Raw genomic sequence first — 23,146 nt, 5'->3', positions numbered from 1 at the left:
CTTTCAGACGACTAATGAGAGCAGCGTCTATGCCTTCGGCGACTACTTCACCTATAACATGCAGGAAACCATCGAGCATCGCGTTATTCGCTCCAAGATACTGCAGCAAAACTCCTCATCGGGCATCGAGGATATGGCTGAGGAGGCCAAGCAGGAGCTGGAGATCGAGTCTGTGGAGGTGCAAACGAAATCGAATGCCAAGAGCGATGTGAAGGTCACCACTCTCCTGCTACTGCCCGAGTTTGCCCATCGCCCCAGGAAGCCCAGGAGCTATCGATGTGAACCCCTCTCCATGCCCCGCCTCCTTTATGACTTGGGCCAAAAGGTACAGGCGGTGGACAGGCATTTATAGTGAGTGGAAAACTTATAGTTTTGGTTTCTCTCTTAATTGAGGTGCATTTCATTTGTCATCTTCTGTTGTAGCTGTGATAGCCGCGCTGCTGCCTGGACACAGATCCGACACGATCAGTGTGAGAATAGCCTGGGCAGGGAGCTCGTCTCCAACGGCTTGGCCCTGTGCAAGCCCCGCAGAGGTTGGTCCTCGATTGTTGTGCCCGACAAGGAAACGTTGATCACGGACGCCGGCAAACTTTTTGTGCTGGACACACTGTTGACTCGCCTGAAAGCGAACGGTCATCGTGTGCTCATCTACTCGCAAATGACCAAGATGATCGATCTGCTAGAGGTGAGAGATTGAGGGCATTTAATCTTCACTCTTAACTGATTTTGTCACCTTTATTCATAGGAGTATATGTGGCATCGCAAGCATCGATACATGCGATTGGATGGCTCCAGCAAAATCTCAGCTCGTCGCGATATGGTTGCCGATTTCCAAACCAGAGCCGATATATTTGTTTTCCTGCTGTCCACGAGAGCCGGAGGATTGGGCATTAATCTAACAGCCGCAGATACGGTGAGTCTATTTTACAAATATATATTTATAAGAGCAATGAAATTAAAAAAGAAATAAGACACAAAATCTCTACAATATTTTAAGGTTTATATACAAAGATAATAGCTAAGGAGTAACAAATTTTGATATATCAATTCTGTATATGTGGCGACAAAGACGATATGAATTAAGTTCATATATAGCCTTGCAATAGTCATATTTATATATTCATAATTCGATATACATATATCTTTAAAGCAATATCGTTTCTTTTAATGTTAAGTGCTATATTTTCCAATATTTCAATTTTCGATACATCAAACTTTTTGATATTATCGATATTTTTAACTTTATGATAATTTCGATTTTGAATAAGAGATTTTTATCATATATATTTCAAGTATTTACCGCTCGATATTCAATCCATGATATATTATATAGTTCATTCATTAATTAATATCTAATTATTCTGGTCTGCTCCGGTTATCGTATTTTTTTCCCCCCGATTTGGGCGAAATAGTTCGATTTATTTTTTACCATAGCTGCTCGGGTTCTCGCTTAATTTTTGCTATGTATCGCTTTCATCGTTTCCTGCTGCTCAAACAGCTGACTTGTCTTTTTGGTCAAAACCAAACAACGTGAAGAAATGCCTTTTATATTTACAATTGCTTGTTTCGAAGCCAGGATGAGGCAAAAATTGCTGGAGTTGAGAAAATCTAGAAAGTTTTCCGGTGGTCTCAATTACTTTTTTAGTCAATTTCGACCACTTAAGTAATTAGATTAAAAAACATTATTTATAAACAACATCTTTGACCCTCCTTTAATGTTTTTAATGAATTCTCTTATATTTTATAAGTATTTTTACCTGGCTGTTTCGTTCCACCAACAATATGGCAGCCTTGGCGAAAACTTTTTGCGAAAAATTGGTTGGTCATATCTGAGGTGGGGTCAGAAATAATTTTTTTAGAAAATACCTACGGGCCAGAATGATCTTGTAGTGGTGTGGAATAAACATCAATAGACCACTGAGTAAACTATTTTTTTCCTTTAGTAAATAAGATCTGATTTCTATAAAAAAAAACATTTAGTTTTTATTCCAATCAGATAAAGGAGCCCGTTTTTCAAATCGAAATAATCTTTCGTTTTCGAAAACCGGAGCACCAATTTCTCGTTTATGATTACCGTAGCAGGCCTGATAGTCAACATTTTTTACAAATACTTTTTACTGATAAAATTAAACAAAACCTGGCCGTGCTGAACACAAAATTTCTTGTTAAAAATTTGAAAAATTAAGCAAAATGTCATACAAGCACGACTTAGAAACCGCGGACAAAATACTTCCTAACAAACTTACTAAGCTGAAGGCCAGCATGAATCCCTCATTACCGAGACCGGCGATAATCTGCAGCGATTCTAAAAAGCTGGAAAACGACAAGCGCAATGGCTTGGATCTGGAGATGTCAGATGAACCGGAGGCAGCGATCGTGAAGAGAGTGCGATGGGCTCCGATTATTGTGAGCAGAAGCTCGAGTAAGTCCTTCAATTACATCACACCATCGAGCACAAAGCAGATCCCATTCGACCAGGATACACCAGATGAGGTGCGACTGGCCCATAGGCTGCGGCTGGCAGTGCATCGTGGCGGAGGTTCCATCGATCCCGAGAAGAATTTCGAGCTTCGGGCTCAACTTTCGCCCTTACAGCTGCCCTACAGTCAGGTTCAGCGTATCTTGAGAGAGTGTGAGCTGTACGAGCGCGAATACGACACCTATTCGCTTCACATAGACTACGGTCGACAACTGGTGGCAATGGTTTGCAAGGTCAGGACTAATGACCTCAAGGCAGTGAAGCTGCGCTTGGCCAACTTCCTTCGGCAATACAAATCTCGCCTTTTCAACCGTCACCTACTTACGGAAACAGGCCTAATCCAGGCCAATTTTCCCAAGTCACTGTGGAGTCCCTCTGACTTTCAACAAACAGTGTGCACAGATGCATTGTGGTGCAAAGCTACTGACAGCCGCATCACAGATTTTGAAAAGAAGGACGTTTTGTTCAAGTGTCAGCCCAATGACCTGCGAGAGGCAACGGCCAAACTGAGGCACTGTGGCTACAAGATAGTCCACACCGAACTGGGGTATTGCCCAAACAAGCCGATGGTCAACTTGACCGACCGTCAAATGAAGCGCTACCAGGAATTTCTCAAACGACTCAAGCAGGACGAAGATATCGTAAAAGTCTACGATAATGTGCGAGTTCAGTAATTTAAGCAGATCATCGGAGGTTGTCTAAGTCAAGCGAATAATAATAATCGAGGACTATTTTATAGAAATACTTTCATATTTTAAATACGATCATTAAAGCAGCTGGCGGTTCTCCGAAATATACATACATAAATAACAGTTGAACAAACATCTCTGAAAACCCTTTGGGGTTGTCCAGCTGATCACTTATCTTAGCCAAAATTAATAACTCTGAACATTTAAGATCATACCAAGATACTGGATCAGGAAATTGTATAGCTTTTATAGGAACGATTTAGAAATTTTTTGAGATAAATTCATGAAACTTCGGTTACTTTAACAGGTTGTCATTTTAACTAAATTTTAATGTTTTTTTTTTAATTAGATCACGAATCTTTTTAGTTTACATATAAAAAATGGGAAAATAGTGCTGTTTTTAGTTAAAATTGCATGAAAAATTGATTGTAAAAGCTTTGTTTTCACACTGTATCTTCTTAGAATAACTATATTATATAATTTTTTTTTATATTCATTAGTTTTCAGGAGTAAAAAGACGTTAATATTGATTTTCAATATACATTTTTTATTGTAAAATTAAAGAAATGTGGCAAATGTGGCATTTTTCACTATATGCAAATAAACAAGTACAAAATTCTCTAAAAATCCCAATAGAGTTCTCAAGGTGGGACTCTGTAAGACTCACTTTATATACCTTTTTAAGGGTTACATTTAAACTAAAATTCTAATATTTTAGACGACACACTTTAATAGAATCATTCTCTTTCTTTGTTGTTGATCTTCGGTTGAGTGTTCTCGGTTGAAGGTATCTCTTTCAGCTCTTTTAAAAACACCTCTGGTTGAGACTTGCCAAAAGTTTTACAGCTTTGAATTGTAGGTTGACAAGACTAATAACCTGCCTAAAACTTTCCGCGCTCTTCTTCGACTTGTAGATAATTGTTGGCTTTAAGAATTATGGACAGAATTCCGGGTGATATTTAGCTTATCCATTATTAAACCAAAATTCCTTGCTCATTGTCTTGAACCTAATGACGGATCCCAAAGGCGGGCGCAACATGGAAAACCCTGTGTGGCTCTTGTATCCATTTGCTCAACTACTTGTTCATGCATTGCGGCAGTCAAGGCCAGATCTTGGACAGAGGGGCTGGGATGCGGATGGGGATGAGCTGGTAGTGAGTGGCGGCAGACCATGATTTACTCGTGTGATCTTTATCGCCGCGTAACAATAAGACCCACCAATCCGAGGCCGGCGACCACGTAGAAGAATTCTCAGCCAAAAGGATTCAATATCGAACAGAATCTTTGCATGTTTCTCCCCCCAATGCTGCTTCTTGTTTGATTTCAACGTTTCTGTCCGATCTCCTCTGCCTGGTTCGGTTTCTTGAGCTCTCAGCTCTGAATTGTGGTGCTTCGTGTGAACATTTTCGCCCGGTTCCTAAATCATTTTGTCACCGGTTTTGATTTGTTATTTGTGCACCCTGGCCGAGAGTAATTTGGTTCCAGCTCCAACTCCTCTGTCATTTTATAGCCAGGTTCTCAGGCTCACAGCGGTTGTCATTTCATTCTTTTTCTCGGGTTTATGTTCTGCTCTGACTAATTCGATGCTGGTATTCTTGCTGCTTGGCTTGATTTTTCCCCATCTACGTTAAAGGCGCTTTGAAATTCTAGGTGACCCAAAGGAGGAATAATCGATGCTTTTAAAATTAAATATTAAAGTAAATTAGATACCCCACAATTTTTAGAATATGTTTCTTATTTTTTAATGTGGTCATGCAAAGTGAAATATATTATTTCGCTCCCGTAACATAAATAAATATGAAGCTTAAATCAAAAAACAATTTGCTCACTTCCTCTCAGGTATACAGAATGCACACATTTTAAGCATCAGCCAATTTCCGCAATCTCCCAAATTATGTCAAAAATTTGTATTTCTTTTCGATATAAATTTCTCGAAACACCAACCAATCCCAGTCTCCCTTCCTCAATATCTTTTCTCTTTCTGGTTTCTTTGAGAACGTTCAACCAAAAAGTGAAGAATTTCCCGTTCATGTCTTTGCCGCATACCGAAATAATTTGACCAAAACTCAACACTTTGGCATTTCTTCGGGCTTTCGGCGTTTAATGTTTAAAAAAAGAATTTCAAAGAGGGACAGAGAAAACTGTACCAGTTACATTTGAAATGATACGAATTTTACGATTTAATTGTACTTAATGTCAAGTATTTATAAGCAGATTTTCATATAGAAAAGTTTGACTTGGCCTTGTTCATTGGCTATGCTTTGCTGGAGCCTGTTCAGGGCCTTATAATACGTGACTCGATTCGGGCCTCAAGATTTATGATATTTTCTAAAGCAATGCAAAGTATTTCAGTAGCTGGCAAGCTGAACTGTCTATCGATCTTGATATGCCCGTCACGTTTCTGGATTTAGTGCAATTCATTGGGTGTAGATGGCCGCTCTTCATCCTATTCCGCCCCGCACTCCCTTTACCATACTTTTTAGGGGCTGCCTAAGTAGGTCCGTGATCGACTGTCGGAGTGGTCACACCTTTTGAAACATTTTGATGGATTTGTGGCGTACATAAATTGTCAGTTTTTATGGCCTCATATTTGCAAATACCTTGAGCTGGAAATATGAAATTTCGGAACTGTAGAAGCCACTTTTGAAATTTGTAAGATTATTTTGTTCAAGTTTTGCCATCGCTTGTTTTCTCTTTAGTCTTGGGATCACTGTAATTAAACTTATCTCTTGTTACTCACGGCAATCGTTATTATTGACACCACTTGAGTTATTTGTAAATTGTTCAAAGGACAAGTGGCTGCTTCAGAGCTCAGACATAAGGTGAAATGGGTAAATTATATTGGGGACTTGTGGGATTTAAGAGTGAAGACTTCCTAGCCCACTTATGAAATTATCTCAAAGACTATAGAAAGGATAATAAAATTAGTTAACCTTTGTAGAATTGTCAACATTTATTAAGTTGATGCGTTGAGTATTTTCAAAAAGATTAAAAATTCAAAGCAAATATATGTTATTAATAATTATTATATTTATTGATTACATTTTTAGGCGTCGGTTAAGCCATATAACAACAAACTTCTAAGCTAAGAATACTTCAATAATAGGCATAATTATAGCTACTCATCGGCCAGCCACTCGGCCACCAGCTTGATAAGCTTCTTCTTAGAGGCCACCAGTTCGGCACTGTCGGAGGCGCTGATAGATGCCGTGTCGGGGCAGTGGGAGGCCAATGGGATAATGGTGGCTCCCTGGGCAACTCCTGCGCCCACCTTGCTCCAGCCATCCAACTCACCCTGCACAAAGTAGATATTGGTGGCATTCACGTCCAGGCCACCAAACACCTTGTTGGTATTCCTGACCTTGGCGTGGATACCAGCCGAGTCGTACTTGGACCCGAAGACACCCTCGCAGGTGTCCTCGTACAGAGTGGCCGGGAAAGTGGATCCAAAGGGCTGTTGGCTGCTGGCCGAAGATTGGAACCAACCGAACTCGCTGCAGGTCTGGAAGATCCAAGGCAGATCGCCTGTGGAGAGAGAAAATTATCTGTTAGCATCAGAAATGATTTAAACAGAGTGAAGGCTTACTATCTTCGTAGTTTTCCTTGGACCATTCATAGTAGCCCACAGCTCCTTTGTAGGTAGCACTGATGCACTCGCCAGAGTGCTCGTGGATTTTCCAGTTGATAAACTTGGACAGGGCCACGGAATCGTCGTCGCTGAAGGATCGCAGCACCGAACAGTACTGGGGCAGGTCGTACTTCTCAGGCCTAGAAATAATGGGTAATAAATATTCCCAATAATCTGTTAATGTTAAGAGTCCCACTTTTGGTATTGGGCAATGCCGGCGAAGATATTGGCAATGGTGCTGAATATCTGCCAGCGATCCTGCTCGCTGTCAACATCGAATTCGTCACACAGATTTAGCTCCTTCTTAGCCTGCTTTCCCTTTCCATTGTCGAAGAGATCCTCGTAGTAGGCGGTGGCATTGTCGATCAAATCGTAGCAGTATTGTCCGCCAAGAGTTGCGTACGCCTGGCCCACAACCTTCATGTAGTCCTTGAAGTCCACCTTGGCCAGTATCGGAGCCGATGAGGCCCAGCTGCCCTTAATGGTGTCAGGATAGAGCTTACGAATCCAGGCGGCCATGGTGGCCGAGTAGGAGCAGCCGGAGACCACTACCTTGGAGTTCTTATACTTGTCCTCCTCCTTCAGGGTCTCAATAACGGTGATCACATCGGCCAGGGCCTGCTCGACGCTTTGGTACTTTTGCAGATTCTCAGTAGAAAGTGGGCTGAAATATAAGTATTTTTATTAATTTACATGTACTTTAAAAAACTGCAGGAGTACTAACGTTATTGGGATACTCTCCCCAAAGAAACGATGTTCGGTGTAGACGAGGGAGCCGTTGTGCTTCTTGGCAATGTCCTTCCAGAGGCCAGAGGTGATGCTATCGGGATAAATCTTCCATTCACCGCCCAGGTAAATGAAAATGGGGGAACCGTCGACAAAGTAGCGCTCGTTGATGAAGATGCGCTGGAAGATACGACAAAGATAGTATTGTTTGGTCATTACACTTTTTGAAAGTACTTACGTCCTTCCAAGTTGCGTTGTTTTGCTCATCAAAATTGTCCAGCCACTGGTCGATCCAACGCTCCTCCACCTTGGCTCTGGTCTTTGAGGGCTCCACTGGTGGACCCCGATGCAAGTCCCTCAGGGACTGGACGAAGGCGTTAGGCTTCGGCTTCTGCTCCCCCAGGCTGGCTGCTGCAGTCAGGGGTGCTAGTACTGCTAGGACTACTAGGAAATACTTCATATTGCTGGATAGTTCTCTGGTTTGCGAATGATTTCCCAACGCCGTGGGCGGGCTATTTATTCAAAATATTCGCTACCGGACAACCGCTTCAACCCTTGAGATAGGGTCTTCGATGACTTAATGGAAATACAAACAAATATTCGGAAAATATATTGCCCTGATAAAGTCGAGGGCTCAGAGCTCGTATCATTTTCAAGGCATTTTGGCCTTCGCAAAGGCAAAGAACTTGCGCAAGTCTTGCATATTTTCTCACTCAATAATTGTAATGTAAGTTATTTTAAAGTCAATGAATAGAAAAGGATTTGGTTAATTGAGAACGAACTGAGATTGGGATTATTTATAGGGATGGTACTACAGTTTCTATTAATTAAAATCATTCCATTTGTCTAAGGATATGCCACAATGGATAGGCAAAGTATTGTTATTTTCCTTAAAATATAGCTATGATTATACAACTAAGAACAGTACAATTTAATTTAGACATAGCGCTTTGATTACATTCTGTGCTCTTGCGAGTTAACATTTGGTGACTTGAAAGTCTAAACAAAATGGAAAGACTAAGGACAATAAGGATACAATTTATTTTATTGGATTCTTTTCTGACTTAAGCAGCTTTGTTATCCTATATCTGCAAGGGTGTATATATTTCGGCAGTGTTGATTTGTGCTTATATTGGAATAATAATAAGTAGTTAGTAGGACTAGAAAAAATATTCTTAGGTGGAACTTTTTCTGTAAAAGTTTTAAAAATTCAAAAATATTAACTACATATATTTTGCAATTAATCAACTTGTTCTATATTCATAATAATAAAAATATTAATAATTGGAGTACCCTATTCATTACCCAGTAGGATAGTGTACTTTTACACGTGCGATGTTATCATTTCGCACTTGTCTCTTAAATCCCCTTCAATCAAACCTGACCAGTTTATTGACCATTGTTTGTCTACCAAATATTGACAAATATTGATTCAACGTGTTCCTTGAACAATACACTGGGGTGTTAACATGATGTAAGACAGAAATCGTTTACCAACGAACGACATCAACAAACGTAATTTTATTAGCTCTTGAATAAGTTGTATTATGAAATACAGGGAACTTTTAATAAAATCATTGGTTAGAATCATACAGGGTGACAATAAATAACCCGGACAAACATTTTTGATCATAACTATTTAAGGAACTGTATTTGAGAAAAAATGCAGATGCACAACTATTAAATAGGTATTGTGTTATCATATATATTTAGCCGGTTTCGAAGTGGCTTCATTGGGCTGCGATGCAGAGCCCTAAACGTTTCTGGAAATTTAGCGCAATGGGCCGCAGGTCTTCTTCCGATAATCGATCCCATTCTTGGAGCAATGATTGCTTCAGCGCCTCCAAACTTATGTGGCGTTTAGCACATGCCCTGGACTCCAAAATAGATCACACACTGTAGTCCATCGGATTAAGATCTGGCGAGTAAGGTGGCCATTCACTGGATATGATAAAGTCCAGAAAATTGGCTTTGCACCAGTCCTGAGTCAATTTGGCTCTATGGGCTGGCGCTGAATCCTGTTGAAACGTCCACTCCGTATCAGCGAAGTACTGCTGGGCCCAAGGAAGCACAACAGTTTCCAAAATGTCCCGGCGGTACACTGCCTGATTGATTTTGACCCCTTGATCGATGAAAACAAGGGGAGTTTTTCAAGTGGCGCATATTCCTCCCCAAACCATTCAAGACTACTCACATTGACGGCGCTCGATTATTGCAGAGGTACCTGGAGCTTCAGCCGACCAGATTCCGTCATTTTGGTGATTGTGCGCCTGTTGGATGGTGAATATCTTCTCGTCCGTGAAGAGAATATGCTCCCATTTTTGACCTGCGGCCCGACGCTTTAGCTGACGGCATCTTTGGAGTCTCACGCACTTATTGTCATCCATAAGAAGGTGCACTTTTTGGAGCTTGTAGGGCTTGAGATTAAGTTCATTTTTTGCAATCAACCGAACACTTTCTCGATTCACTCCGATTTCATGGCGTATTTTTCTGACCGAGACTCTGCAATTCCGAGTGATCCGCTTTTTCACGATCTGGCGAATTCTGGAAGTTTTAGCCATGCATGGTCTGCCTCGTCCGGGACGGTCACCTTCATGGCCAAACTCATTAAATCGCCGGATAGCGTCAGAGACCGTTTGTTTTGGTATGCCAAGCAAACGAACAATGTCGCATTGGCGATTTCCTTGTCCAAACAGTTTTAAAATTGCACAACAATTATTAGACATCCCGAATCAAATATCAAATTGATGGAAATCACAAAAATGTAAATATATTTGTTTCAGAAAAGTATAAGCTATCTATAAATGCATTTATTTAAGGGCTGCATCATAACACATTTATAATCGATTGCTTCAAAATTTGTCCGGTTTATTTATTGTCACCCTGTATAACTTTAATGAGACTTAACGAATAATCAATTATATAATATAAATAATATTATGTATTAATACTACGCGATATAGTTTTAATAAACATTTTTGACACATTAAATAATAATACGAAATATTTAGAAATGGGATCGAACTTTCTATGGTTGTATAGCTACAAACTGACCGATTTTTGTTTTAAAATTTTATAAACAAATATTTTAAAACTTATTTTTTAACAAAAAGAAAAGGTAACCCAGCAAACTGAAGTGACTATACCCTTGCAGTTTGCAATTGGGTAATGAAAATGTATAATAATTAAGCAAAAAATGCATTTTCATAGGCTAGACTTCTGACTAGAATTGTAATACATTTTTATGAGAGTAAGAATAAAATTAGTATTATTTGAATGTAACTTGCTGTCACTATGAATAGCATTATTGTGAAAACTTGGTCACTTTCTTATTTTGAATAGCTTTTTCCCCACTTATCCGTTCCTGACTCAACTTTCGTTGCATACTCTTAGGCGTCCACCTCTTGAAAGAAAAGCTGTATTTTTCCAATTGCCAAAGGGACAAACAGCTAGGGAAAGTTGAAAGATTTTGTTGTTATAAGTAAGTTTATATACTAAAAGGGGATTATGTAAAATATTAATTGAGCCCTACAAAACGTGGTTTTTGTTAAAAATATATCATTTAAAATTTTCTTGATGTTTAAATTCCTATCTACATTTTCTCGCTTACAAACTAGTTGCTAATGACTGAAATGCTTTGCTTACTTTTTGCTAAGAAATTTCCATTAAAAGTTACTCATATTTTATATTAAAAGAAAACAGTAAAAGCGATGAATTTGTATAATTCCTTTATTATATAAAATAATATCAAAAATCTCTGCTGATATTTGGCAACCACTTAGGCCAACCATTGACGCACTAACTCAGCAAGTTTTTCCTTTGAGGCCCGCAGTTCCGCGGAGTCAGTGGACCTGATAGATCCAAAGTCAGAGCAATGCGAGGCATTGGCGATGAGGGTGGCTCCCTCGGCGACGCCATGGCCCATCGGATTCCAGGGATCCAGAGCGCCGTGGGTCATGTAGATATTCTCCACTCCCGGCTCCATACCACCAAAGTCCTCATTGGTCTGTGCCGCGTTGCTGTTGATCTGGGCATTGCCATACTGCGAACTGAAGACATCTCCGCAGAGGGTCGTGTACAGGGTGGCGGGGAACTTGGTGCCGAAGGGCTGGTTGCTGGAGCCAGAGCTCTGGTACCAGCCGTACTCATTGCAAGTCTGATAGTACCAGGGACGACCTACGATGGAGAACGAGAGCTTAGGAGGTGGCCTTTCGAATCTGAATATTCATCATACCTGCGTCGAAGTGATCCACTCCCCACAGGTAGTACTCGACGGTGCTCGAGTAGGTGGCATCGATGCAGCTGGGCATTCCCCAGCCCCAGTAAACAAAGTTGGCAATGGCCGTAGCATCGTCACGGAAGCTCAACAGGTAGTCGCAGTAGTATTCAATGTCTCCAGTGCTGCGAAAGTAATTTAAATGAAAATTAATTAATTAATTAATTAATTAACAATGAGAACACTCATTTGCCCACCTTTGGTACTGAGCCACGCCCGAGAAGACGTTCGAGATACTTCCAAACAATGACCACAAGTCCAGATCGTTCTGGTCATCGAAACTGTTGCACAGACGCAACATGGCCCTGGCCTCAGCTCCACGTTTATTGGCGAACATGGACTCCAGCTCGGCGATGCCATTCTGGATGCGATCGTAGCACTTCTGGCCGCCCAGCTCGAGGAAAGCCCTGCCCACCACCTCCTTGTATTCGGTGAAGTCAACCTTGGCCAGAAGGGGGGCACTGGAGGCCCAGCCACCGACAATCAGGTCTGGGTACAGGCGCTTAAACCACACCACCATGGTGGCTGAGTAAGAACCGCCGGCCAAAAGCACCTTCGAGTTGGCCAGCTGGGGATTCTCCGACTTCAAAAGCTCAATGCACTTGACCACATCGGCCAGAGCCTGCTTCACATGCAGATACTTGAGGTTCGCCGTTGACATGGTGCTATTGGTAAATCAAACTATTACCATTACAAAGAAAGTAGAGAAGAGGAAGGAACTTACGAGGTTGGAATACTTTGTCCATAGTAACGATGTTCGGTGTACACAAGGACACCATTGTGTTCCTGGGCCATGTCATACCAATGGCCACCGCTGACCATGCTCTGCTCGATTTCCCACTCGCCGCCCAAGTAGATAAAAATGGGGCTGCCCTCCGTTTGGAATTCATCGTTGATTAAATAACGCTGAAAAATATTGTAAAATAGCCATCAAATATATTTTTCACAAGAATTTGTAAAAAGCTAAACGCAGTTGTTACCAAGTAATTTGAGTTTTGTGAAACTTCAAAGTTTATTTGCATCAACTCACCATTTGATAAGTCTCGGTGTTGGTCTCGTCAAAGTTATCCAGCTTCTGGGTGATCCATTTTTCCTGGACATTCGCACGCTTGGTAACCACTTGCTGTGGCGGACCGCGGCTTAAGTTCTTGAGTGTCCTGACCAAAACGGGAACATCCTTTACTTTGGAGGTCTCCAGAGCTTGACCTAGTGCCAGGACCAAAACCACTGCCAGACAGACCAAACGAACCGCGGCCATTTTCACAAATGAACCCACTAACTGGACCGTCTAAGCCTTATAAGTTGACCATCGTCGCGTTATAGAGTAATTTGCGGCTACGATAAGGATTGTAAATTTTACACTTCTGATAAGTGACCGGCGACATGATATGATAGCCTCCAAACTTGAGATTAGAATTCCTGTTTGCTTGCAGTCCATCGTAAATCGATCCGAATTCATGTGAATCTTAGGTGGAACTAGTGGGGAAATCCCTATTTATGGCTGCATGACAATCAAAATCACAGCTGCTATGTGATTACCTAATCAGCGAGCATTTTCTGAATAAAAGTATTTGAGTTATCAGTTTCTATAAAACAATTAAAATTTATATTAGAAACGAGCAGTGTTATTATCTACTTTGTTTGTCCTGATAATAATAATATTTTAAATCCTTGAAAAAGGGCGTGTTTTATTCTTGACAAATCGATACAAATCAACAATCAGTAACACATATTGATTAGATTTTCCTTTAAGTCTTATCGCCGATTATCTTGATTGTGTTAAAGCATATATGCTGCGTGTAGGAAATGTATATATATACTGAGTTTTCATTAACTGAGCGGTTATCTCAGATTATTTAACCCATTCGCGAACCAATTCGGCAATGCGTTCCTTAGAGGCCTTCATCTCAGCCGTGTCACTGGAGCTGATCGAATTGAAATCCTTGCAGTGAGCATACTCTGTAGGAAAGCCAATTTCGTAAATTCTTTTTGATTAATTTAAACACCCAAAAACACACCTGGAATGACGGTTGCCTGATCTGCATCCTGAATTCCCATGGCCCTCCAGGGATCCAATTGTCCATGGGTTAGGTAAACATTTTCCACGCCCGGAGACAACCCACCGAAGTAAGCATTGGTGGTGCTCACCTGGTTGGTGATGAACGCGTTGCCATACTGAGAGCCATAAATATCAGCGCACATGGTGGTGTACAAGGTGACGGGGAACTTGGTGCCGAAGGGCTGGTCGCTTGAGCCGGATGTCTGATACCAACCGAACTCATTGCAGGTCTGGAATATCCACTGGCGCACTGTATGCGTTAAATAAAACAAATATATTAACGATTATAATGAAATATGTAAAGTTTACTCACTGATATTGCCGTTATAGGTGGTGTCCAGGAGCACTCCAATAATAGCATCATAGCTCAGGTCGTAGCACTTGGCTCCGCTCTCACCGAACTCATCCAACAGGTAGCCGGCAACACCAATGAGATCATTCGAACCCGACATTATCTTCTGGCAAACACCTTCGATTTTACCAGCGCTAAGGTCGAATGTTTATTATTTTATATAATCTCTGGGTAGCTTCTCACTTACTTATGAGTCTGCACCACGCCCGCAAAGATGTCGGAAATCTCGCTAAACAAAGTCCAGATATCCAGGTCGCTATAGACATCGAAGGGTTCGCACAGCTTGAGAAGGGCCTTAACCTCAGCTCCGCGTTTGGTTGCGAACATGGTCTCCATCTCGGCAATACCGTTCTCAATACGCTGGTAGCAGTCGGAGCCACCCATCTGTTTGATGGATTGCCCAGTGATTTCCTTGTACTCTGTAAGCAGAATAATTTATTGAGATTCTGCAATGCTTTCTAGAGTTTCAAATCTGTGTTAAGAACTAAACTCACCAACAAAGTTAACCTTGGCCAAGAGTGGCGCACTGGACGCCCATCCGCCGGCCACCTTGTCGGGATACACTTTCTTGAACCAGGTGACCATGGTAGCGGAATAGGAGCCACCCACAATGATGACCTTAGAGTCGGCTAGACCCTCATGAGTCGATTTGATGGTGTCGATGAAGTGAGCAAGATCAGCCAAGGACTGATTAACAGTAAGATACTTGATGTTCTCATTGGAGAGATCACTGTAAAGAGTGGATTCTTTAGTGAATTATTTCTTACTCAAACGATCTACTTACGGAAGGGGCTTGCTCTGTCCGTAATAGCGATGCTCAGTGTAGGCCAAAAGACCATTGTGCTCCTTAGCCATGTCGTAAATGTGGCCACCAGTTATTATTCCTGAAGAGATCTCCCATTCTCCGCCGAGATAAATAAACAGGGGTCCACCGGACTTGTAAAGAGCATCATTGAGCATGTAGCGCTGCAAGGATAAAGGATTTTAAAAATTATATTAGATTATATAAACTTCAGTTACCGCAAAGGTATACCAATCAAAACAATCAATAAAGGATTGTGCTTTACCATTTGCCAACTGCGTGTCTCTGAGGCATCAAAGTGATCCAATTTCTGCTCAATCCACAGGGTCTGCACTATGTCAGCTCGGTTCTGAGTGGCCGGCTGTTCGGGTTCTTCATGAAGACGCTTGAAGGTCCTCTCAAAGACACTGCCATTGCCTTGGGCTAAGGCCAACAGAGCCAACGTAATTCCCAGCCAGAACTTCATCGTCGATCGTCGAGTGTTGGAATGGGACTGATCAAGCGTTAGCAGCTTATGTGCCAACTAAAGTACTTGCTTTAGCTGAAAGCCAAATCTTATCGCCCAAGTAGCACTTAATTAGCGTTTTTTAAGCCAGTAAATAATATTGTCAACTGGGTTAAATAGATTGTTGGCCCGCAAAAGCCATGCGGCGCCTTATCGAGCAGTGTAGTGTGGTTTCAGGCAGCGACTATTTCGATTACCAATCTTTGGGTTTCACTCACTTGGAAGGTACTTAAAATGTAGGTAATAGAGTTACCCGATAAGGGTTGTACAAGGTATTTATTGTACCCTTTGAAAGTGTGTTTTACTTTTTCAGACAGATTTGCAATGATCGGGAAAATATAGCTAATATACAGTGATTCACACTATTATAATCAATAAATTTTCTATGGATTTGTAATATTTTCCGATTTGTTTACTGGTTTCAATGTTGAAATAGACTTGAATTAAGTCAACGTTGTATTTATTTAGAATTAATATCCATATGACATCGTATTTTGAAGACGTTGTCTTAAATGAAGTCCCATTTGGTATTTATTTTTAAGAGGAAAAAAATTAAATAGCTAACATTTGTACAGAAAAGATCAGGTAATTTATGAAACTCGATGTAAAATAGTTCTGCATTTTCTTATTATTTCATTCACAAAAACAAAAGTATAAAAACCACAAGGCACATATATTATTTACATATATAGATCTCGAAATTTATAAAACTCATTAAACTGAGGGTTAGATTTTTTTCTAATGGCAGACTTCCTGCGCGATATATTCATTCCGATTCCGATTTCATAGACATTTTTCTTGAGGGGTTCACCTATTTGGTTCGCTTCTGAATAGATCTCAACACGTGTTCCAAATAAAAAGGAAAACATCAATCCCTTGAGGAGTTCGATTTTAATTAGGTCCATCTCTCAGCCGGAAATGCCACTCCACCAACGAACCCCTTGAGAGATTGCGACGAGGAATCGCTGAACACTTGCACATCAAACACGTACCAAGTGCAGCTCGACAAGGGCAACGAAGGGTTAATGTTAACCCCGGTGCGAGACGTTTCCCTTACTCCAGATAATAGATGGGTAAGGACAGGAAAAGCGGAAAATGCGTGACACTACAAAGTGGATTATAGGTTGGCCGAATTCGGGGAAGGAACTATTAATGTATGCAGGTTCGAACTCATCAAAAGAGTAGCGAAAGGATGCGCGTGTGGAGCTACCATTTGCATACCAAGTGGAACCATTCAGCAAGAAATGAGAATGTTATACCTATCCTCTTATTTGGATTGTATTACCAATAATTGTAGATAAATATTATTTTATAATTTTCCTATAATATCTTGATTAATTAAATCAGAGCTCTTATACAAAATACAAATTCCAACATTTATTTGATGAATATTTATAATCATTATAAGTGAAAAATAAAAATATTTGTCCGACTTTTAGGTAATCTTCTACGATTCCGACTGGAATCCCACGGTTGATCAACAGGCCATGGATCGAGCTCATCGTCTGGGCCAAACCAAACAGGTGACCGTCTACCGACTGATCTGCAAAGGAACTATCGAGGAGAGGATTCTGCAAAGGGCCCGAGAAAAAAGCGAGGTGAGTGAGTGATCAGGGACAGGAAACCCAACCAAACCCCAAGCAAACCCTAAGCAAACCGCAAACTCTTCAGGTTGCACCATTTTTCCTTTGTTCAGTCGCATATTAGGCACGTGCTTTGTTGGTAAAAAAGAGCCATCCTAAAATCCCCATCCCTGGGCATTGTTGCGCCTTTGGGTTTCTATAAAAAAATACTCAATGCGAAACACGAGCACTTGTGGATGGGATCGGAATGGGTTGAGTTGGTAGTAAACCAACACCGGAAATTAATTATACAATTGGTTAGGAGACATTTCTGTCACGCCTCCTGGGTTCTTCATAAGTACGAACACTTCTTCGCTTTCTTGTGCATTTATTGCATTTAATTACCGAAACAGAAGTCCCTCGATTACCATATAAAAGTATTTCGGGCCGACAAATAAGTAGCTGCCGACGAACTCCGGAACTCTAAGGCGCTAACCCTGTACGAGTTTTATTTCATTTCCTGCCTTGAATTCCCGATTTCTTTCTTTCAATCGATTACTGGGGTTTTTCGCCCCCGCTTTTATTTTCCAGATACAACGCATGGTCATAAGTGGCGGCAATTTCAAACCCGACACACTCAAGCCAAAGGAAGTGGTCTCGTTGCTATTGGACGACGAGGAGATCGAAATGAAATGTGAGTAGATTAGAGATTTTTATGGAAGAGAAATGTTTAACTCTTATTTATATTTATTAATTCCTTTGATGGCAGATCGCCAGGAGGCCAAACTACAATCGTCCTCACCTATTCCGGCAGAAACTCAAGGCGAACGTAAAAGACGTCATCCGAATAAGGTAAGTGCGATTCGACCCGAGGTAAATCTTGTTAGAACCGAACGTTCTGCTGGCCATTTCATGCATGATCCCAGCCAAGCGTCTAATGGCTGTTTATTAGACCAAGTTTGCACTTGCTACACGACAAGTTTCGTCTGCTGGCTGCCCCTAATGAAAGTAAATAATCTCCTGAGCGAGGCTCAAATTGCGGATGCGTCCATATACAGAGCACAAAAGCGAGAAGCTGGCCCGGCCGGCTTTTTCCTGACGCTTGTTCTTGGCCTATGGCATTGCAGAGGTGGTCATGGTCACGTGATTCATGCAACATCACCAGACAGACACACACACACGCATAGCAACAAAGACAATTCAATTTGCTATAAAACTCAACTCATCGTCTTGGCTGGTCTTGGTCTGCTACGTAGCGTGCTTTGAACCTACTCCATGAGCCACTAGTACTGCCAGCCGACTATATTCATTCATCCAACTGTCGTACACGCAAAAAATCTATTAAATTGTATAATCTATTAATGAGTGTTGAGAAAATGATAAGCTTAAGGTTACCTACAGGATATTGTCAATAGTATTTGCAAAACTATACCTTTCTCCTCTTCAATCTCTTGTAAATCCATATTCGAAAGGAATACTTTCAGAACTCACAACTTAAATTTCTCTGTGTGCATCTGTGGTCCCTACCAGATACTCCGTACTCTCCAAAACAAACACTTTGCTCTTACCCTACTTGGACTGGCGTTCGCAGTCTCTCGGAGACTCTTTTAAAAAACAGTTTCAAGTGCTTTTTGGTTCGCTTTGGTTTTGGATAGGATTGGTTTGGCTCGGCTTGGATCTCGTCGGGGTGGCAGGCTTTAGTTTACTCCACACCACAGCACCACTGCATACTATCCACCTCCAAACTAGGGCCCTCGCTCCTCTTTGTGTTTTGTTTTTGTTGGTTTCGCTAAATGATTTTGTGCGTTCAATGGAACACTGATTATGGTGTGTGGTGCTGCTGCTGCCGCTGCTACGTCTGCCTTTGGGCCTGTGTCTTCGCCTTGGTGGCTTCTTCCGTTTTTGGTTCTGCGGGTACTCTTTTTTTTTTAGTAGTAAGTCGGGTACTCGAACTCCACTCAAGTTCATATGCCACCGGCCGACACAATGCTATATAATGGCACGCAGTCATATCCCTCGCCCTGGCCCCTCCTCCCCCCAAGTATCACTTCATTTCATTTACGGTCGGAAGTTCGAGTTTCCAATGCTCGAATGGCAAGTAGCACGTTTTACTTTTTACGTTTTCAGGTTAAGTGCAGCCAGCGTCTTCCTTTGGGCCTCTCGATCGGAGAGAGAGAAACAAAGAAGATATGCATTCATTTGGAACAGATTCTGTTGCCGAAGATGTGTGTCGCAGTTGCTTATTATGGAACGGTTTATTTCTCTTTCTCCGATATATAATGATACATCATTTTAGTTGTTGCTTTACGCCCTGTTGCATTTCAATAGTGGAGAAATTTAACTAAGTGCTTGTCCCTTAATTTAGATTTAATTATAATAGCTAATAAACAACTAGAATGAAAGCAATAATTAAAATCACAAAACTATTTTGCTAAGAGCCAGTGTATTATGTCACTGTTAAATTTTATATCTAAATCAAATCGGTTTACCCTCTAATGTATCTAAACGGGAAAGAATCATAAAGTGCTTTTAGGGTTACAATTAGTTAAAGAAGTTATGTTTCAAATTTCAAACTGATTGAGTACATTTTGAGTTATCGTGTACACCGATTGCCAAAATTACACTTCCTGGAGAGAGCGCTTTAAACTTTGTGTTACTCATACATTGAATATCAAACGACCTTCGTTCAACTTTGCATAATTTCGTCAATTCTGCTGTGATCAATGTAGAACTTGGACACAATTGGAAACAAATCCTATTGTTCGCTCTTCGGGGTTTAGACTGGGACCCACTTCGCCGCCTCCCTTCTTATGCGATAGACTACGCCTTTTGGACCTTAAGGATCGGCGGACCTGCCAAGCGATGTTCCTTCATAAACTATTTAATGGACATATTTTTCCCATTCAGCTTCTGAGTCAAATACGTTTCTCAGTTTCTTTTTAAGGCCATCACGTTACTTTCGACCAATACACTCCTGCCCACAATTATACGACACCCCGAAAACTTTAGTTTCGACCCTCGTAGGAAAGTCGGGAAGCATATTACAACAAATTCAAGTATGCAGAATTAAAGCTTAATGAATTCTGCTTAAAATATGATTTTTTTATCTCTGATTGGACCACCCGTTTTTAAATAGCGTTAAAAAAAGCAGAAAAGCCCGATTTTTGCCATGCCTGAAACTGTATCATAGCTATACGACACATGTCAATTTTAACGGCTAGAGGTAATTATTTGGATTCAAATAATTTTTTTTATGTTTCTGGTAACATTTTAATGATTTGGAAATAAAATGCCAAGTGGATGTTTGTTATCCGACGAAAAAAAGGGATGAATAAGGGCTTACAACGATGCTGGCTTTAATGTAAGCGAAATATCGCAGAAAATGTATTAAATACGTTGTTTTATCCCAAGTTTTTTTAAATTCGGATTAATATGGAGTGAAGCAAAGCTCTGGAAGGATCCCAAGTTGCCCGACCGCCATGAACGTCGCATAATTCTTAGATTTAGCTATTCGATTGCTTGGAGCGCCACACTTGCCGCTAGTTGCAGTCAGCCTGTGTCACGAATGACTGTCTGGCGGACACTGAAATCATCGTAGTACATAGTCAGAGTAGTCTTAAAGACGGCTCCATTCTTAAAAATGAGCTACAAAATAGAACAACTTAAAGTTTTAGGAAAAAGTCTTGGAGACACTGGGCCTCAGTATGACATTTTAACTTATTTTTGATTATACAGTTTTTTTTCAATATTTTTTAGGTAGATAATTTTTTCTGACGAAAAAAATGTTTATCTTGACGGCCCAGATTGGTTTTGACACTATTGGACAGATTTACATGAGGTTAAACTTATTTTTTCAAAACGCTGTTTCGGGGGAGCCTTTCATGCGTCTTAAGCGCTTGATCTGTGCTTCCCAGATCCAAGATGAATAGTGGAGAATACAAAAAAGTATTTCATGATCGTCTTCTAACATTTTTGGAACAACATATGGAAAAATATGATGTTTTTATGCAGGATTCACCAAGTTAGAGAGACCCAGCGCTTCATAAATAATCACAATATAAGAGTTTTGGGTTGGCCACCGTGCTCCCCTGGCTTGAATTTAATTTAAAACATTTAGTTTACTTAAGTCAGGCGAGCTTAGGCCAATAACAAGAAATTTTAGAGTGTCAAGACCCTTAAAAGTGATATTTTGGGTCAAAAGTTTCCATTACACCAATATTTACCAAAAAAGTTTGTTAATTCGATGCCTACGAGACTTTTTGAGGTTGCCAAGGCTTAAAGTGGCTCTATTAATCATTAAACAATTTTTTATATACCATTAAAATTATAAAATATTAAGTAAATCGAAAAAATTGACATGTGTCGTATAGCTATGATACAGTTTCAGGCATGGCAAAAATCGGGCTTTTCTGCTTTTTTTAACGCTATTTAAAAACGGGTGGTCCAATCAGAGATAAAAAAATCATATTTTAAGCATAATTCATTAAGCTTTAATTCAGCATACTTGAATTTGTTGTAATATGCTTCCCGACATTCCTACGAGGGTCGAAACTAAAGTTTTCGGGGTGTCGTATAATTGTGGGCAGGAGTGTAGCATTGGATATTTGTAAAACCAATTTTGAGGCACATGATCCTTTTCGCGTTTTATGTTCGCTTTACAACGACCTGTACATTTTGTTGTATTTTCCAATGTTCTTAGATTATAATAACCTGATCTTAAGACACCTATTCTTGCCTCTGGCCACCTGATGTGAGTCGGAGCATATTATTAAAAAACACTCTTTATCCGGTCAGAGGAAAGGATATAGTTTTATCATGCCAGATATTTGCTACTTAATAGCAGACATATATAGCAGTGATAGGATTCAGAAGACTATTTGCAAAGTTTCATTCAGATAACTTTAAAACTGAGGGACTAGTTTGCGTAGAAACGGACAAGTGGACAGACGGACAGATGGACATGGCTAGATCGACTTGGCTGTTGATGCTTATCAATTATATAACTTTATTGGGTTAGAAAGGTCTCCTTTACTGCGTTGCATACTTCTGACTAAAATTATAATACCCTGCAAGGAATTCCTCCGTGAATCCCCGAGGAATTCCTCCACGAATCCCTAATGAAGACCCTATTATGGAGGGAAAGTTGAAGGAAAAAATAATTGTGGGACCGGAAAATGTTCTGCCCGTGGGGAGAAAGTGGCATTGACAAGTGCTGTCAAGGCGAAGACCATAATATGGAATTAACCCACAAAGGACATTTTGATGCCCTTTTTATGCCAAACAGGTTTCCAGTGTTACCAAAGAAAATAAAGAAAATCCTTTCATGGCTTTTCCTTAATTTCTTTGGTCACACTGGTCACTGAGCAAAATATATAGCGATTCAGCTATAACAATTGTTACAGAGGATTTTCGTCGTCAGGCAAAGACTGCGCTTAAATCTGCTGTGATACATTTTTTTATCAAATGGCTTTCTGAAATCAGTTGACTTTTTGTTGATCTGAAAAAGACTGAATACAAAATGGGAGTCCTTTTTTCGATTAAAATAAAATCAAGCTAGTATTTTTAATTTCCTCACAGCTATTAAAAGAAATTACTTTATGGTATATTCAGAATATAATTAGGTTTTACCTTGCGATATATTATACATAATTCATACCAAAGCAGAACTCTTCTTTTAATTTAAAATTAAACTATCACAACGCTTAACCATCTTGCTCTAAGCTTTAACAATGTAATACCATTAATCTGTAAACGATTTAACTAGTAGCAGGGTACATGTAGGAAAATTGCTACTGTTTTCCCAGCAATTGGCTATCAAAATCTGGGTAAAATGTATGCAAAACTCTTTACCCTACTTCCGAGCAATTTCCTCAAGCATGGCAATTACCAGAGGCCCTCGTCCAACCCCTGAGCGTGTCCCATTCTTAGCACCGACCTCCGCTTGACCAGCCCATAACTCAAGTCTTAGTTTTGTTAAAGTTTGGCATGAATGATTTTAGTGCTACATACCATAAGGAGGGATAGAGATAACTTGGCATAAATTATAAACGGTGCGAGGGGGACCGGCA

The 23,146-nt window shown here is 40.5% G+C and overlaps 5 protein-coding genes across 7 annotated transcripts in view; 2 read left to right on the top strand and 3 right to left on the bottom strand.

The window, feature by feature from the left end:
• The window catches only part of Ino80 (chromatin-remodeling ATPase INO80), a 41,166-nt gene that overhangs the window by 3,809 nt on the left and 14,211 nt on the right, over window positions 1–23,146 (top strand). For all 3 annotated transcript variants that reach the window (XM_070287142.1, XM_017180511.3, XM_041774354.2), the window contains exons 6-11: window positions 8–351; window positions 424–685; window positions 746–913; window positions 16,956–17,114; window positions 17,670–17,772; window positions 17,848–17,930. In XM_070287142.1, coding sequence (XP_070143243.1) covers window positions 8–351; window positions 424–685; window positions 746–913; window positions 16,956–17,114; window positions 17,670–17,772; window positions 17,848–17,930 — 1,119 coding nt within the window. The remainder of the gene's footprint in view (window positions 1–7; window positions 352–423; window positions 686–745; window positions 914–16,955; window positions 17,115–17,669; window positions 17,773–17,847; window positions 17,931–23,146) is intronic.
• LOC108084352 (translational activator of cytochrome c oxidase 1) lies at window positions 2,098–3,291 on the top strand. Its single transcript, XM_017180515.3, has one exon. It carries the CDS (start codon window positions 2,191–2,193, stop codon window positions 3,151–3,153), a length of 963 nt encoding a protein of 320 aa, XP_017036004.1. The 5' UTR covers window positions 2,098–2,190; the 3' UTR covers window positions 3,154–3,291.
• On the bottom strand, window positions 6,177–8,009 carry LOC108084349 (putative serine protease K12H4.7). Its single transcript, XM_017180512.3, has 5 exons — window positions 7,761–8,009; window positions 7,521–7,702; window positions 6,993–7,460; window positions 6,755–6,936; window positions 6,177–6,693 (listed from the first exon to the last, which is right to left on the bottom strand). Exons 1-5 carry the CDS (start codon window positions 7,980–7,982, stop codon window positions 6,287–6,289), a joined length of 1,461 nt encoding a protein of 486 aa, XP_017036001.1. The 5' UTR covers window positions 7,983–8,009; the 3' UTR covers window positions 6,177–6,286.
• Window positions 11,234–13,069, bottom strand: LOC108084350 (thymus-specific serine protease). Its single transcript, XM_017180513.2, has 5 exons — window positions 12,829–13,069; window positions 12,523–12,704; window positions 11,996–12,463; window positions 11,757–11,923; window positions 11,234–11,698 (listed from the first exon to the last, which is right to left on the bottom strand). Exons 1-5 carry the CDS (start codon window positions 13,054–13,056, stop codon window positions 11,301–11,303), a joined length of 1,443 nt encoding a protein of 480 aa, XP_017036002.1. The 5' UTR covers window positions 13,057–13,069; the 3' UTR covers window positions 11,234–11,300.
• On the bottom strand, window positions 13,467–15,485 carry LOC108084351 (putative serine protease K12H4.7). The gene is made up of 7 exons (XM_017180514.3): window positions 15,277–15,485; window positions 14,994–15,175; window positions 14,704–14,939; window positions 14,397–14,628; window positions 14,171–14,343; window positions 13,817–14,107; window positions 13,467–13,757 (listed from the first exon to the last, which is right to left on the bottom strand). Exons 1-7 carry the CDS (start codon window positions 15,475–15,477, stop codon window positions 13,651–13,653), a joined length of 1,422 nt encoding a protein of 473 aa, XP_017036003.1. The 5' UTR covers window positions 15,478–15,485; the 3' UTR covers window positions 13,467–13,650.

The sequence above is a fragment of the Drosophila kikkawai genome, chromosome 3R (assembly GCF_030179895.1).
Source record: "Drosophila kikkawai strain 14028-0561.14 chromosome 3R, DkikHiC1v2, whole genome shotgun sequence".
NCBI classification, from domain to species: Eukaryota; Metazoa; Arthropoda; class Insecta; order Diptera; family Drosophilidae; genus Drosophila; species Drosophila kikkawai.
This window is presented reverse-complemented; position numbering and strand designations above follow the sequence as displayed.

Coding starts and splice junctions, on each gene's coding strand:
- LOC108084352 (XM_017180515.3), top strand. CDS start 2,191: ATGTCATACAAGCACGACTTAGAAACCGCGGACAAAATACTTCCTAAC.
- LOC108084349 (XM_017180512.3), bottom strand. CDS start 7,982: ATGAAGTATTTCCTAGTAGTCCTAGCAGTACTAGCACCCCTGACTGCA. Junction 6,937..6,992: donor GGCATTGCCCAATACCAAAA/GTGGGACTCTTA, acceptor CATTATTTCTAG/GCCTGAGAAGTACGACCTGC. Junction 6,694..6,754: donor CAAGGAAAACTACGAAGATA/GTAAGCCTTCAC, acceptor CTCTCTCCACAG/GCGATCTGCCTTGGATCTTC.
- LOC108084350 (XM_017180513.2), bottom strand. CDS start 13,056: ATGGCCGCGGTTCGTTTGGTCTGTCTGGCAGTGGTTTTGGTCCTGGCA. Junction 12,705..12,828: donor ACACCGAGACTTATCAAATG/GTGAGTTGATGC, acceptor AATATTTTTCAG/CGTTATTTAATCAACGATGA. Junction 11,699..11,756: donor AGTGGATCACTTCGACGCAG/GTATGATGAATA, acceptor TCTCCATCGTAG/GTCGTCCCTGGTACTATCAG.
- LOC108084351 (XM_017180514.3), bottom strand. CDS start 15,477: ATGAAGTTCTGGCTGGGAATTACGTTGGCTCTGTTGGCCTTAGCCCAA. Junction 14,629..14,703: donor GGCCAAGGTTAACTTTGTTG/GTGAGTTTAGTT, acceptor TTCTGCTTACAG/AGTACAAGGAAATCACTGGG. Junction 14,344..14,396: donor GGCGTGGTGCAGACTCATAA/GTAAGTGAGAAG, acceptor ATTCGACCTTAG/CGCTGGTAAAATCGAAGGTG.